This window comes from Sinocyclocheilus anshuiensis, unplaced genomic scaffold, assembly GCF_001515605.1.
Source record: "Sinocyclocheilus anshuiensis isolate Anshui unplaced genomic scaffold, SAMN03320099.WGS_v1.1 scaffold180, whole genome shotgun sequence".
Lineage (NCBI taxonomy): Eukaryota > Metazoa > Chordata > Actinopteri > Cypriniformes > Cyprinidae > Sinocyclocheilus > Sinocyclocheilus anshuiensis.
Window position 1 is genome coordinate 989,488 of NW_015554093.1, and position 16,994 is coordinate 1,006,481.

The 16,994-nt window shown below is 38.6% G+C and overlaps 1 protein-coding gene across 2 annotated transcripts in view; it reads left to right on the top strand.

Annotated features, from left to right (window-relative positions):
- Positions 1-14,874, top strand: part of LOC107669367 (estrogen-related receptor gamma-like) — a 21,782-nt gene extending 6,908 nt beyond the window's left edge. Inside the window, exons 2-8 of one of the 2 annotated variants that reach the window (XM_016461554.1) lie at positions 1,778-1,883; positions 6,115-6,504; positions 6,972-7,088; positions 7,202-7,315; positions 7,469-7,636; positions 10,361-10,630; positions 11,925-14,874. In XM_016461554.1, the coding sequence (XP_016317040.1) occupies positions 6,120-6,504; positions 6,972-7,088; positions 7,202-7,315; positions 7,469-7,636; positions 10,361-10,630; positions 11,925-12,178 (1,308 nt within the window). In that variant the 5' untranslated portion in view covers positions 1,778-1,883; positions 6,115-6,119 and the 3' untranslated portion in view covers positions 12,179-14,874. Of the gene's footprint in view, positions 1-1,777; positions 1,884-2,344; positions 2,583-6,114; positions 6,505-6,971; positions 7,089-7,201; positions 7,316-7,468; positions 7,637-10,360; positions 10,631-11,924 lie in introns of those variants that run through there. The other variant, XM_016461553.1, reaches the window with a different exon arrangement.
- Positions 14,875-16,994: the final 2,120 nt, after the last annotated feature.

Sequence of the window (16,994 nt, forward strand, 5' to 3'; positions counted from 1 at the left end):
CCCCGGGCTGGTCTCTGCTTCGTCGACGGTGAAAGCCGATCCGGCGATCGACAGCGCAAAGTTGAAGTATTTCTTCAGCGACCAGCACGGATCAGCTCCAGGCATGACATTTGAACATTTGGGTGGCGTTATGCAAATCTTCCCACATCGTGACGTAGACATGTGGGGGCGTGTTAGAACGAGCCGTTTTAGGTAGGCGTGGTTGACTTAACTTTTATAAAGAATATCTCTTTGGATTTGAGACTTTAGTCTTTGCAACTTTACAGATCTTCTTTATGCACCAAGAGCTTGTAACACTCCAAAGAGAAAGGAAAAATTTAAATCGCATCATATGACCCCTTTAACTAATGTTACAGAACAACTTCAGCACTTAAGTCTAAAACAACAATTTCACTTTTGTAAAAAAAAAAAAAAAATGTGACAAAGACATTGTTCATTTAAAAAAATTAACTAATGCTGTTTGTCACACCATATGCTTCATAGCAGGTAACTTACAAGGAGTTAAGAGTCACTAAAAGATCAGATTTATTGGCGAGTATATTCGGGGTGCTTCAACCTGTGTCTTTTGTCTTATATAATTTTAAATATAAAAAAAGAAAAGTCTGTGAAAACATTTTGAGTTTTAAGTTTTCTGTAAGACAACTTTACCAACTCAGTTTATTTACATTTTAAAATGAGAAATGTTGCCTTAGTTTTTATTAATATTTTTAATTAGTTTTTATTTTTATATTTTCCATTTCATTTTAATTTTAAGGTTTTAGTAATTTTGCTATGTTTTTTTAAATCAGTTTTTATTATTATTATTATTATTTAAATATGTTTATATATTTATTAAGTTTTGGTTCAGTTTTCGTTATTTTAGTACATCAAGTTAAACTAAATGAAACCAGAAGTGTTGCCTTGGCAACTAGTTGAAATCAAATAATTAAAAAAAAAAGCTTATTTCAGTTAACATTTATTTTATTTCAAGTAACATTTTTATGGTTTTAGTTTTAGTATATAATAAACCTGCTATTGCCCATATCTCTTTCATTCGTATGTCTCTCAGCTGTGAAGCACATTGTTCTTCACATGTATTTGCTGTCACACAGAGATCGTTTGGAGTTCCTGTGCCTGTCGTTCAAACCCCTCCAGTGACTTTGACCTTTGGAATGTGTCAGAGAGCGGAGGGGGAATGTTGTGCACAGAAATCATATGAGAGTATCCAAGTGTCCGAATGCGTGTGAAGATTGAGTGAATGACTGAACAAGACCAGAGAACGGGTGCATGGGAGAAAGACAAAGGAATGGTTTCTTCCTCAGTCAGCATTTTGTGCCTAATGGTGTAGGTGGTGAGGTGTAAATCATGGATACGGTGTAATAGATACACAGATTATTATAGGGTACAAATCAGCCCTACAAGAGGTTTATTGACATTGATCAGGCCAGACTTTACTTTTTTTTTTTTTTTTTAAACAAACAAAAGAGAGATAAATCACTTTGCAAGACCTGATGCTGAGATTAACAGCTAATGTTGTCTCGGATTAAAAATGGCATTTTTTATTAGATATCTGCAATGCTTTTATGGGAGGTTTAATGTAGTTTTAGTTTCGTGAAGATGATGTGCTTCAGACTAATGGTGTTTCGGTATTATTTATCATTTAGCCACGTGATAGCATTATGTGTCTCTGCTGATGCAATCCGATCTCTAAGGCCTTATTTTGTAATACATAGACCTGTCATGTATATTCAGTCTCATACATTTTTTGATGACTGACTGATTTTCTCTTTCTTGCCAGGGTTCCTGATGCCCAGTTTGAACTGACCTGTAGTCTTCTGACACCAAAAGAAAGCGAGGATATTTAGTATTCACAAGACTAAAGACCTTTGGCTTTTGAGCAAAAGGTAAGCTAATAGTTGTAAATATTTTTTTCTCTTATTTTTATTCATATTCTATGTATTTTTTAATCATATATGCCCTCTTTTTTTTAATTTAACGGTAATTTTAAATATAAGTTCTATTTTGAAGGAATTAAAAGCTTGGGATCTACAGTACCAGTAAGAATTATAAAACACATAGATCATATATCAATGTATATAATCCTAGATCTGTTTATTTGAGTTCAGACCTGTATTTTGAGTTGCTGAATTTCTCTTGACCTTTTCTCTCTCATTACATCAAACTTATTAACATATCTGCCTTGAGCTGAAGAAAAACAAACGACTTGCCTCAGTGCCTCATTCTTTGCCCTTCGCTTTCATTATATTATGGAATAATCAGTCACTAATGCTTAAGGTTTTTCTTTTTGTCAATCGTTATTGCGTGATTATTTGAATATATCTTGTAAAAATGCGTGGCTGCAGTGCTGATGAGCAACTCTCCTCCCTCCTGCAGGCAGCTTGTGACTCATGACACGTTTGTCGGGGGGAAAGTGAAGTTCAAAGATGCACACTGCTAACTAAACTAAGCGTATTTAGGCATGTTTATGGGAACATAGACAGATTTCTTTGTTTGAAAGCTGGTGAGTCAATGAATAGCTATTTTTGGATACATGTTCTCCGGTAGAGACGTGTGGAGGTGGGACGTATCTTGAATGAGTAAAGGTAAGTTAGCGAAAGCTAAGCTAGTTTGGCTTGTTCTTATGAGTGTGGAGCAACACAAAGTTAAACACAAAAATGACTTTTACAACTTTTTAAACATCATAGAAAGGCAAACGAGAATTCATACTCACGAATTCAACCAAGCATCAATCCGGATATATGAATTTACTATAGGAGCTATACTATAGGAAATGTTTGAATTGGTTGATAAAGTTATAAAATAGCACACTGAATATTGCCGTTTTCACATTCGTATTAGCAATGTCGACTCGTGAACGAATTGCTATTTTTGAGTCATCTTTTTTAGTGAACCGGACTGACTCGGTAAGAGGGGTTCTCGAGTGAACAACTCCGACTCTTTGAACCGAGAACCGTCATGTTCGATTCGTAATGAGCAGAGTGATTTTTTAGCTGAATAGTTGCTTTTATAGCTGAATAGCACAAATAAAATATATTTGCGATTCATTTATGATTACATAAATATGTTTACGATTTGACTGTATAACGGTTATATAAACACGCAAACAAGCTATTTGGTTTTATTAAATGGCATTTTAACACGTGGAAAAATCTCAGTTAAGAAATGTAAATGGATGTTAGTTTAGTGTTAATAAACGTTACATTTAGACGTTTTCATGAGTTGAATCATGACTGCAACAAACTGAACAGGCATATGAATTACAATAAGCTCCCTTATAATCAAACTTAATAAACAGCAATATGTGCCTACATACGGCTTTACTGGAGCATTTTAGAGCAAAAAATATGCCGCGCCGAGATGACAGGGACGTGATTACGTAATAACGCGATGACTCAAAAGAGCCACTTTTGAACCGGTTCTTTGGAACGAACTGTTCGAAAGAAACGACTCACGGAAATGTGTTGGACTTCCCATCACCACATCAAATTTCAAACAAGCTCACCGTTTAAAGTCCTTAATTTCTATGTAATGAACCGAATCGGATGTCGCACATCGGTGAGGTTCGCGTGAACCCCTGCGGGAGAGACGCAAGTGTGTGATGAAGGTCGTTGGCACCACATGATCAGTTTGCACCTTTTCCTTTGTAGTCTGTCATTTACATGTGTTTGAACAGGAACGTTCCTCCATCATCCGGTTCCTTCAGTTTGACGAGGGATTTGGAGATCTCAGCTTGTCCTCGGAATGAGCGACTGAATCCTTTGCCTCCTGTGAACCGCGGCGCGTGTCCTCACTGTAGCCACGTGGCCATTATTAGGTTCACTGGAGTACTCAAAGTGTTGCAAAATACTCCCCGAACAGGGCAAAACTAAAGAATGAGAACAACTGACTTGTAAACTCTACAACTGTTACTGTGGATTTGCTTTAACTAAGAAACAGTCTCTCACATGTTCCATGTTTATCATACAAGCGGTCTTTTCTGTTGGTATAGGTTAAATTCAAAGTTCGGGTGTTATGCAAGTGTGGCAGAATGAACGTGTTTGTACAGTGTACTTGGAGGCATTGGGGCACAGTTACATTCTGCACACTCGCCAAAGTTCCAACATAGCACACACAATCAGGTGAAAGGGGAATAGTGTGTGTGTGTGATGTCCGCCTAGGACAAACAGGGTCGTCGCTATGAATTCTGGGCCCTGTGCACTGAATTTGCCATGGGGCCCCCTCTAAATCATGTTCTAGGGTGTTGCGGGCCCCACAGATCTCTGGACCCTATGTACTCTGTCACCCTTCCAACACCCCCCCCACTAGCAATGCCCCTGAGGACAAAAGGTAGAAATGTAGCTTTTGACCATAATATGAGTGGCAGATATTGTATAGTCATGATGTGAGTCAGTATTTGTGCATTAAACTATGTATAGTTCATACAATGTATGACTAGTATCTGAATCAGGAAGTCCACAAACCCTGTATTGCTCCAATAATCATGAGCAGCAGATGTCATTGTTGGTTGTGTTCCCTACTTGGCAGTCATTCTGCTTCTTGGGTAATTTTTTTATGTGTTAATGCGATAGAACATTTCTCATGAAATGCTTAAAATGGCAAGATCAGCAAATTTAAGAAATGGCATGATGGGTCAGTTTGTCCCTGAGGGGGGTTTATGAACCGTGGGTACCTTTCAGAGTCTGTAGGGCATCATTTGTGGAGGTATAATTAGAGAATTGGTTCTCTCTCCTGGATTAATGACCCTAATCTGGTGTGGGAGGAGGCCATGCCACTGGGATTATGGACAGATTTGTGCAGAATTCTGTCATGTCCATATGTGTGTCCTGCTCTCTAGGAGAACCCTTGTAATATATCTTCATTTATTTGAATTGCTGTATGTGATGCGTGTAGATATTTTCTTTGAATGGTTATGCATAGCAACACTTCAAGGTAATTTATTAATACTGAACCCATGTATTCATACCGGTTAAAATGCTCCGTCTGAATGTATTGCCTGCTTGGAGCTGCTGTTGTGACCGTTTCGAGGATTTTCTTACATTGTCCTCTCTCTTGGGTACCGCTGGGATGTTTGATTAATTGTAGTAAATTGGTTTGTTCGGTGGTTTCCGTGGAGAAAACAAAGGAAACCGTTCACAGACTTCCCAACATAACGCTTGAGAGAGTGAGGACATATAGGTGCTTGTTCGTTGAATGCTGTCTGCTTGCTCAGCATGCACCTGCATGTTAACTGAATGGAAGGAAGAGCAAGGATTACTGAAAAATAAACAGTAGTGTCATCATTACAGGAAAAATTCATTTGTTTCATTTATTGCTTCTTAAAATTTCTCGTTTAAAGGAGGTTTATGCTGCGTTTACACTGTAAGGCCTAATGCACATATTCAATATTTATACACTCATTGGGATTTTTTTTTTTTTTTTGTCCCTCCTGTTTACATTCTCTTAAGACAAACCGATTGTTTTTGCATTATGACCTGCCAAGACGCACTAGGCTGACAACAGCACAGTCTTGGATTTAGTTCGTTTTTTAGTAGTAGTCCTCACAAATTATCTTTTCCATTAAGAGGTGATATTTAAACCTCAACTAATTTCCATTGTTAATTTCTGACCCTGGTTGTTCTGTGATATTAGATGCATGTCTTCAATCTGATGATTAACCTTCAGGATTCACACGTAGTAATTCCCATGCATTCATTTTGATGTACACGTCAGATGTCTGAAAATCAGATACATTATCTCACAAAAGTGAGTACACCCCTCACATTTCAGCAACCATTTTATTATATGTTGTCAAGGGACAATACTGTAGAAATGAAAATTGGATATACTTTAGACTAGTCAATGTGCAGCTTGTATAGCAGTACAGATTTACTGTCCTCTAAAAATAACTCAACATACAGCCATTGTTGTCTAAATAACTGGCAACAAAAGTGAGTGAGGGGTGTACTCACTTTTGTGAGATACTGTATGTGTCCAATTTAAAACAAGATTTTGAAAGTGACCCAAATCAGATGTTGAAACATCCAGTCTCGACCTTCAAGATGATGATGATTATGATGAAATTAAAACTGAAAAGGTCCCTCTTTTTTCCTCATTGTCTCACATTTTTTTCTACAGGTATCATGTCTTCCAGAGAGCGACGCTCTGACTTGTACATAAAAGCTGAACCCAGCAGCCCCGAGGGAGGAGGTGGTGGCGGTGGGAGGACCAGCCCGGGAGGAGCGTCCTCAGACTCCTCTCAGAGTGGAGGAGGGGGATCCAGAGGAGAAAGTGCTGGTCGCTACTCCCCGCCCCCTTACACGCCTGCGTTGCGTTGCCATTTTAAGGAGGAGGCTGCGGATGGAGCCGAGGAGGGCTCTACCGGTAGCGTAGGAGGCCGCTGCAAGTATACACTAAGCACGCTTCCCAAAAGGCTGTGCCTGGTGTGTGGAGATGTGGCGTCTGGCTACCACTACGGAGTGGCTTCCTGTGAAGCCTGTAAGGCTTTCTTCAAAAGAACCATACAGGGTGAGCATGTCATGCTGCGTGACAGATTCACTTCTCGTTACAGATAACTTGTAAGTAAGCCAAGCCCTGTAGTTGTGTGAATCAGTATTTCCTGCCCCCCTGAGAGCCACCACCGCTGCGTCAGCCTCTTGGCAAAACAAGTCATATTTATATAGAATTGAATGATGAGATTTAAAAATTGTGTACTTTGAAATGATACCAAGAAAGCATGTTTTTCTATTGCATTGTTTTCATTAGATGCACACAAATAAACATATAGCATGACAACTATAATCTGATTTGAAAACAAATGTCTCCTTTGAGCTGGTTCCTTTTAATGAGTCACTTAAAAAAACTCACAAGTTAATGTCTTGAATCGTTCTCAAGAATCCTTCACTGAATTGATTCAGCTCTTCACTGCAAAAACACACTTCTGTAGGAAACACTGCTCTGAACTTTTGTATAACATCTTCACCTCCATCCAACAGGTAATATTGAGTACAGTTGTCCCGCCTCTAATGAATGTGAGATCACCAAGCGCCGCAGGAAGGCCTGTCAGGCGTGTCGCTTCACCAAGTGCCTCAAAGTAGGCATGCTCAAAGAAGGTAAGGTGGCACCTGGCCAGCACAACCAGTCCTCTCTCTTATGATACCTAAGTACCTCAGTGTGATCCACAGGCAGTGCCAATATCCTAATCCTCTTTCTGTGTGTGGTGTAGGTGTCCGCCTGGACCGAGTTAGAGGCGGACGGCAGAAGTACAAGAGACGCCCGGAGGTGGAGAATGCTACGTACCAGAATGCACCAATACCTTTAAGGAAAGAGGGGGAGAAGGGTAATAGTAATAATAAAAAAATATTTATAATTTAAAATTGATGTATAATTTAATTTTAATTTTTTTTTTAATGAAATTTTATGGCCTGCAATTACTGCTGCATAAACATGACTTGATTATTCAGCTGAGTAATGTTTAGTTTGTTTCTCTCAGGCTCATCCAGCATCATTGTGTCTCATCTGCTGGTGGCGGAGCCAGAAAAGCTGTTTGCTATGCCAGACCCCCTGCAGCCTGACAAAGCCCAGCGCACACTCACCACTCTCTGCGACCTGGCCGACCGGGAACTAGTTGTCATCATCGGCTGGGCCAAGCACATTCCTGGTAAGTGAGAGGAAGAAGAGGAACAGCAAGACTGTTGGCAAAGAGACCATGTCAAGGAAGCTATTCTGGGGTTGAGCTACCAGTTACTCACTCTCGTTATTTAAGTTAAGCTAAAGTAAAACTACCACATAGTTCTGCCTGTCTCAGCCTTTGACGGCATGATTCACTGTCTGATTCATATTGCACATGAAACTAGAAAGTAATTTCTCGATCTGGTAAGCTCTTATTTGATTGGCTGACTAAGGGCACAAAGGGTTTTATATCAGAAAACAGTCAGCTCCCTAGTTCAGTACTCAGGGCACTGATCAGGGAAGCTGTCTCAATCGCAAAATCCTTCCAGTGCACTGAAACGTTCACTCCCTACAAAGCACCATGAAAACCAGGGAGCATCAATGGTCGCCATGTTCCCTTAACAGAAAACCCAGTTTCCGACACGTGCTATACGTGGTAGACTAATCACAACAGACTGGACCATCTGACCAATCAGAGCAGAGTTGGCTAAGGGAAATGAGCGATTTAGAATCTTAGAACTACTTCGAACGAATCTTTGAGAATTGTTGGAAAATGAGGTGATGTTAAATGCATGTTTTGAGAAGAGAAAAAAGCATTTTTTGACATTGCATTCATGTAAACCTATTGTAGGATACTCCCAAAACAATATTGGGAACCTTAAAAATGGTATAATAGGGGCACTTTAATCTATTCCATGCCACCCCTAAATGGCAGGTAAAAACCAAATGAACATTGTTTTTTTTTGTTTTTTCTTTACGTCTGTCAAGACAGTGGTAATTGTGGCGACGGAATAAGCTAATTGGCCAGAATAATTTGCACTGTGGACCAGATCTAATGAAGGGCTACTTTTTTTCCACTAGAAATAAATAGCGTAATGGTACTAATTGTAGTAGCAAAGGTCCCTTTGTGCATCCTCTTCTTGAAATATCCTCTTTTCCTTTGTGGTACAAGTTATTCATCATGTTTACTCATGCAAGCTGTTGATCTGGGTACTTAAAGGGGTCATAGGATTTTCCATAAGTTGATATGATTCTTTAGGGTCTTAATGAAAAGTCTGTAACATAGTTTGGTTAAAATTTCTCAATGGTAGTGTAAAAAAAAACTTTTTTACCCTGTCAAAAACAGCTCTTTTCAGATCAAGCCGTTTTTGTAGCATTTTCCTCTAAATGTTAATGAGCTATGCTGACCCCGCCCCTCTCTTCTAAGCTGCTCTCAGAGAGACTGTTTACTTCAGCTGCATTCATCATGAAACATGCTAATTAGCACATTATTAGGAAAGGCGATTTGCAAAGATTCATTACAAAACATTATACTTCTGCAGATGAGGCTGGATCATGAATGATTCGCGCGAACATAGACGCATTTATGTAGATCGGGGGCGCATTCCCTTCAGAAACAATGTAATCCACTGCGTCTTCAGCGGCTCAGATGTCGGGAGTAAATGACGACTGCTATGTTCATTATTACATCCAACAACAGAACACCTCAGTCGCTTAGGAGTCATTCTTGTCTACATCTGCTCCGGCGGTGAAACAATAGCGGACTGATGACAGCTCACGCTACTGTCAATCAAACTATCGTGGGAGAGTCACACAGACAGGCATCTGAGATCGGCTCGATTTGAGAAAGGGGAAAACATTTAACCAGATTTAAAAAAAAAAAAAAAAAAACCACTGGGTGGATTTTTATCATATTTTATCATATCATTATAGGGTGGTTGTGTACACACACTGCCAAGACACATTTCAGTTCAAACAACTTGTAAATGTGCATGTAGCATCCTAAGACCCCTTTAAAGTGCCACTTTTTACTGGGAAGTGTTTCTTACTAGCCAAATTTCACTAATACACAGTACTTGTAGGCTATGAAAAAGCCAGCTAGATGGTTTTTACATTTCTGCACTGCCTGAAAGTGCTGATCAATCACACCTGTCTGTAGAGAACAGGTGCCTGAAGAAAGATTTTAATTGAAGGGAACTGGAGCAGGTGAATCAGAGCTACAGTCAGAACGTGGAAGACTTTTCTCCTAATTGCTGTCCGAGTTCAGTCTTGGAAGGAGCGATTTCAACTGCTTTTGTCAGTCTCTGGCTATTTTCAAGACATCTAAATTTAGAGCACTATTGTGAGTGTCCACCGTGCCTCGGTATTCAACAACTCTTATCCTGCTCTCTGCACTCCACATAACACTAGATCTGATGAGCGGGCCTTTTCAGTCTCTGTAGGAGGTGAGGATTGTGGGATTAACAGTGCTGACAGAGTCAAACAGTTGAGAAATTTTCAACTTTATGCAAATTAGCGGCGAAAACTAGTCAGTCTCTATGAGGTGAAGGTGGTGACATCTGTCATAAGCATTTCAAAATCTACCGACAGTGCTGGAGATTCACATTGTTACGTATTACTATATTGAATTAAATTCATATTTCAAATGCAGTTTCTCAGAATCTCAACACCAATTTCAGTACCAAGACAAAAAATATATTAATATACAAATACAGTATTAATTAAAAAAACTATAGCAGTATTAATATCATGCAGCCTATCAAAATTAACTGTTAAGTGGTTTTCTAATATTTTGACACCCATCTGATTTTTTTGACCAACCTTTTGCATTCATTTAAGATGAGGCATCTGTGTTTGTGCATTTTGAGCTTGTATTCTTCTTCACCAGTGGACATGCAGCGTTAACCTGTCCTTTTTTTTCTCACTCATCCAGGCTTTCTCTCGCTGTCACTGGCTGACCAGATGTCCGTGCTGCAGTCGGTGTGGCTGGAGGTGTTGGTGTTGGGGGTGGCGTACCGTTCTCTCGGCTGTGAGGACGAGGTGGTGTTTGCTGAGGACTTTGTGCTGGATGAGGAGATGTCTCGTGTGGCCGGTCTGACTGAACTCAACGCCGCCATCAGCCAGCTCGCTCGCCGTTTCAGGGTTCTGCAGCTGGACCGCGAGGAGTTTGTCATGCTCAAGGCCATCGCACTCACCAACTCAGGTGCACTTCCTGTCAAGATTTTCCTATTAATGACTCATTAATTCCACAGTCTATATTTTTGTTCTCTTACCAACCGGTTACCTTCTGATCAAAACCAGCATGACCTGACTGAGTCACCCAGTAATTAAGACCAGAACGTATTCTGTTTTGTGTTGTAAACGTAAATTTCTCTCGTCACCGTCTGCTTTGTATAAATTCATCCCCCACCCGGAAGAACCCATTAAACTTTTGATTACTGTAAATAATAAATTCAACCCCTGTGTCTGCTTCACCCACAGAATCTGTATTTGTTATGCAAATACTGAGAGTTGCATGCTTTGAATATTGAACACACCTAAAAGACCTCTTCCTTACACCTCACATATTTGTGTGTACATGATAAACATTGACCCCCACCAACAGAACTATTCATGGGCCAGTGACCTTTGGCACACGTGGCAAGGGTTAATTAGCAAGAGAGATTCATATTATATGTTTTGGATTTCTTTAATTGTTGTTACACAATTGCATTTGTAATTTCTAGCATTAATCCTCATAAAGCTGTGGCCACATTGGAGCATGCAAAACAAACAGGATGTCACGCTCTAGGAATCCTTTTTAATAAATAACAAATCACAAATAATAATACATTAAAATGTGAAAATTTACACTAGCATTAGTATATAACATAGTAAAAATAGTACTGTTTTCAACATTGATAATTATAAATATTTCTTGAGCACTAAATCCGCATGTTAGAATGATTTATGAAGGATCATGTGAAACTGAATATTGCAGTAATGGCTGCTGAAAATTCAGCTTCTCATCACAGGAATCAGTAGCATTTTAAAATGCATTACAAAACAGTTACACTGCAAACCTGCAGCTGTGTTCTTTGAATTCAGCCATGAGGTAGATCTGTGATGTTTAGGTCCTCTGTTGGTCAAATGTCTTCGCTCTCTGCCAGTTCATGTCACCAAATGTGATTTTTTGGGGGGGTTTACATCCACATACTTTTATGCAGATTTTGATATAATGCATAAAATGCTGGGTGGAAACACAAATATATAAAAAATATCCTAAATGCACATAAAAAATGTATGCGCTCACTTGAGGTGGATAAATGTTTTATTTGAGTTTGAATGTCTGCGCATAAAAACATTTACTGTATAAATTCATCAAAAAGTCATATGACTAAATGCTAATTGTTTTTCTGATCTTTCACATAAATTAACAACTTTGCAAGAGTGACACATTGGTTTTATTTAGAAATGAGGGTCTAATCACTAGTCGTCGTCATCTTCCTCTCTTTCAGATTCGGTGTACATTGAGGACATGGAGGCTGTGCAGAAGTTACGGGACCTGTTGCATCAGGCTCTGCTGGAGCTGGAGGTGCAGCGACGCCCTGACGACCCCCAGCGTGCGGGGCGACTCCTCCTCACCCTGCCCCTCCTCAGGCAGACCGCTGGCCGGGCCCTCACCACCTTCTACAGCATCAAGACCCGTGGTGGCGTGCCTATGCACAAACTCTTCCTGGAGATGCTGGAGGCCATGATGGACTCACCCTAGAGTAGAGATGACAGGGATGGATGAAGGGTGAAGAAAACGGGCAAAACGTTTGCCCGGAGTCTTTTTGTATGTGCAAGGGCTACAAAAGCCAATAGAAAACACTTTTTGGGGTTGACTATGAAGAAGTCGCTTTGTGTAGCTGTCCGCCGGTACTGGTCTTTCACATCCAATCCTCCTCCTTCATTTGATTTCAATGGGTACCACGTCAACACAGGCTTGGGTCAGTTCAGACACACTTAATATTTATATCAGTGTTAGAGAAACCACAGACAACGTGTAATTCATTGTCACTTCACGGCCATCCTGATAAGTGTTTCTAGGAACTTACCATTATTATAAACTCAGAGAAATTTACGTGCCAAGGGCGCCTACTGAGACTGCAGCAATATGAACTCTTCCCTGAATCGCACGATTCAGCGTTATCTCCTTCTTTAACAATGGTAGGCCGTCGAAACAAACCGTCACTATCACTACAGTTATAATCAAGTAAGCTTTCTTTTTCTCCTTAGAACGGTGCATAAAAGGCACTCGTGTAAAGTTAATAATGTCTTTTATAATGCACTCGCCATACTACAAGTGCTATCTAACTTTGTCCTGTTAGCTTTTTGTGGAATATGCAACACATAGGTGAAGACTTACTGGAGGAAATACAATACAAACTTCAGTTTTCTGGTACACACTGGTACTGCAAATATACTGCAACATCATATTATGGAAAGCAATATGAATGATTTCATAACTCATTTGATGTCAGCCGTTTTTAAAAATGAGAGGCTGCCATGCCACGTCCTGCTTCAAAACAAAATTTAGTATTGGTGTAGTCGCATAGTAAAGTAAGCAAAGTCAGTTTTTTTTTATTGTAGAACATTTTCATAAACCACGCCGTCCTTTGTATAATATCCAATTGTTTAAAAAGAATAATGTCGTCGTTTTGGGATATGGATTATGTAAATGGGAGATTATGGGTACTAAATGCTGAACTGAACCAACAGTGCGTCTAAATCAGGGTAACCGTAATGGCCACTAATGTTGTTGATTGTTGCTGTAATTTTTCCAGAAGGTGTGGGACTGAGGAGATATCGTCCTCAGTTCTTCAGATGGCACTGGCCTGCTTATGAACAATTCGGAGTAATTAGTTTGGAAATACTTTTTTCAGTCATTCATCCATTTGTACACGGACGCAGCCGGACATCCTCCATCCGAGGTTTGTTCTGTGATATTCAAACTAAAAGCCTCTGTGGTGCAGAGCAACATTAAATGCAAATTGGAAAGCCTCACGAGATGGGCTCATCCCGAGTCATCGCTTCGAGACTCTTCGTTCGGCTGTTTTAGGATGTGTTTGCGTTGTCTCCTCATAGTTGTTTGTTTGCAGACGCTCGTCTGGTATTATATGCAATCATACCCCATTCAGAGTACTGCAACTCCTCTACCTTTTATTTATTCTACACATGTGAAAACCGGAGGAAGGAAAGCCAGTTGCCGTTTTGGCCTCTTTACCAATTTAAGTACTAAAAATGAAAACCACTGTTGTACGGAGTCAGACCTCGGAGGTGACGCCACATCTTCAGGGTGATTTTTCACTGTATACTGTTCGCAGCAATGATTGTATGAGCGCTTTGAAAGTGGTTCGCTGCAGATACATGCCATAGACGCATAGGTAAAGAATCTTCCAAGGTTGATATTTATGATAGTTTCAGCTCAACAATCGGTTTAATCTGGGTCTGCAGATTTCTAGTCCAAAATACTGAGGGGGACGTGTTGTGATTCAGGCCTTTTGGGTGATCATATGAGTTTCTGTTGCTCTTTTTGTGCTTATGGCATGGCTTTAGGTTTTGGTTTTCCATATAGACTATGAAGCTTGGCCTCAGGTTTGGTATTGAAATAAAGCAATTCATTTGGGAGAATGTTATAAAATGTCTGTTTTGTATTGAATGTTTTTTTTTTTTAGATTTATCTTTTTGCAATTAAAGTACTAACTTTAAGACATATGAAAGCCAGTGGATGTTATATTCCGTGTGTTCATTTTTGTTTAATATATGGTATTGCAGTTTTCAAGCACTAATACGTGTTAATCACTGCAAAACTTTCTCTGCTTTTTTTTTCTTTTTTTTTCCTTAAAATACCGCCAGTTTGGCTGTTAAGGGAATTTTGGGATATTTCGATAAACTCGGGTTTAATATATTTTTATTCAATCTATATGCATTTATCAAAACTGAAGTATGTTTTTTTTTTTCTTTCTAACATATCAGTTTTTTTCTTTTGCGCAGAGGAAGTTAATGTCTCTCCTAAGTGGTTATTGGGATGTCGTGGACTGTGTACATAACCATGAATGAATGGGTCCATTCAAAGACAGCTGTAAAATATGTCAATGTTTGTGTCAATAATAACTCTAATATAACGATGATATTACAGTAGTGTTTTCATAATGGTAAGCATTATATAAAGCCATTTTGTCAGTCAGACTTAGAACATAACACGATTGAGAGAGAAATTAAATTCATGACTAGGTGTTTTTGTGTGTCTGTGTATATTTATGTAAATGAGCAATACCAGAATTTACCAAAATGTTTGTTTTGACATTTTTCTGTATACTGATATACTGTAAATCAAACCTCAACAGTAACACTAGTGATATCAGTCAATAGTAATAATAAGAACTAAAGTAAAAAACAAATCAATATTTGTATTCCAAAATGTTGTATTTAAAAGATTAAAATCTATTTTTTACTCAATTTGCGGATGTTTATTAATATTATTGTTCTGGTACTTGTGGGAGTTGAAGTCAACTGATTGTAAATGTCTGTGCTTGTTTGTTTCCTTTTTGTAAAGCTCAGTGGTTCTGCAGTAGTAACCGTTTCAACACTTTGTTCATATTGAATCACTGTGAAGAGAAAGCAAACACTAAAACACCACAGGAAAAATAGAGGTATTTTAAAATATTGTCAGTGTCAATGTGTTTTGTAATAAATTAGCGCGTCATCACTTGTCATTGGATTTCTATGTCGTTTTGTCATGATCATGTCTGTTTTTTCATGTGGGTGAAAACAAATAGTCCATATTTAGGCTTATTTAACATGAATACTAGTGAATGAACATTATTCATATAAAGTCTCTGGTCCATTCCATAGTTTTCATGTTGTAGGGCAGGCAAAGCTGGATATAGTGCTGGTCTTTCATCTATAGCTCTAGTTTACAGTTGGTTACCTTTACAGGTATATTTCTCAATTTTGCGATTTTATAGTCTCACTATAAAATACTAGTACTACTACACAGATAAAACAATATCACTTATCTATAAGTAAGTCAGACGTAAAAGTAGTGCAAACTCTCAGAACTACTCGCTATTCGCTGTGAGGGAGAAACAATCACTCGTGCCACCTGCATTATATACTGTATATGTGCGTGCTGCTGCCCCCGTGTGGTTATGTGCTGTATGACACCACACGATTGAACGCGACCAACGGGGATTCAGCGCCATCGTGAGGGCTAAGGGTTCACACTTCACAAGTCTCTAAAGTTTTAGGCCTATTTTTTGTTGGGCTGCCGGGAGCCTTTTATGTGAAGTTTATAAAAAAAAACTGTTATTAAACAACATTTAACACTAAAATATTTATCCTTTACTGCATATGAAGCTGTAGATAAAATTGATGCTGGGACAAGAAGTAATCTTTTTTTAATGCTTTTTAACATATTGTGTCACAAACAGTAATATATTGTATAAGGTGATTATAATGATTTTTTTTTCTGGTGTTCCTCAGATATTTGAAATTAAAGACAGATGGTTTCAGCTGAAAAAAGTCATTTGAAAAAGTCTTTCAGGATGGCAAAAACGCTGTGGGGAGACATTACTATATTCCTATGACAAATGATATATTCTGAAACTGTGCCAAGCCATTATTCCCATGATTATACAAGTCATTATGCCATTATTTGGCTACAGTAATTATTTTGTATTACAAGTTGCCCCATGTTCAGCATATTTCCCTAACTGAGTGTTCTGTATGACATCAAAATAATTTTAGGAATAAACCTGTATTATTTCCAGCATGATTAATTGGAATTCATATTGTGTTAAAGGTGTGAAAGAGGTAGTCCATTAATGTCTCTGATTTAGACAGATACCTCATTTCATTTGTAAATTTCCCCCATAAATATTACTGGTGTCCACTGCTAACAATTTCAAAGTCTGGGCTCTCTGACTGTATATTGGTCTAAGCCCTCTTATTAAAAATGACATTTAAAAATTATAATTGGCTCCCTTGACCTGTGGGCAGATAGAATCTGTCCCCCATTTATCCTACTTGCTCCGGCCCTGCAGACATATTTTATGAAAACTTCTAGCTATCAATATTTTTCAGTATTCAATTTGTAGGTGAGATAATGTATTATTAAAAAAAAGAAGTCATGCCTCAACCCTGTTGCCATCATATTTTCCCTTTTATTATTGCAAAACTCCAAACACAAAGAAAAAAACCCCAGTTGTTGCAATTACATCTTCCTCCTTCCAGAAACGAAGCTCTTAAAGGACAAATGAAAGGTTCTCTCTTTTTTATCAAGTTGTCTTAAGTTTTATGCTGTTATGTTTGTCAGCAGCAGTGGATGATCAACTCTGTTACCATGTTTTTATATATATATATATATATAGTCAATAACATAATTTAAAGTAATATATTCATATATTCACATCAGCATTATAAATATCAGCATTAACTCTCTTTGTGAAAAGCATATAGTAGTTTCATTTGACCTAGAGATCAAATAGAATCTCAGCATATTTTAAATGTGCGTAATTTATATTACTATGCTCACAGCAGCA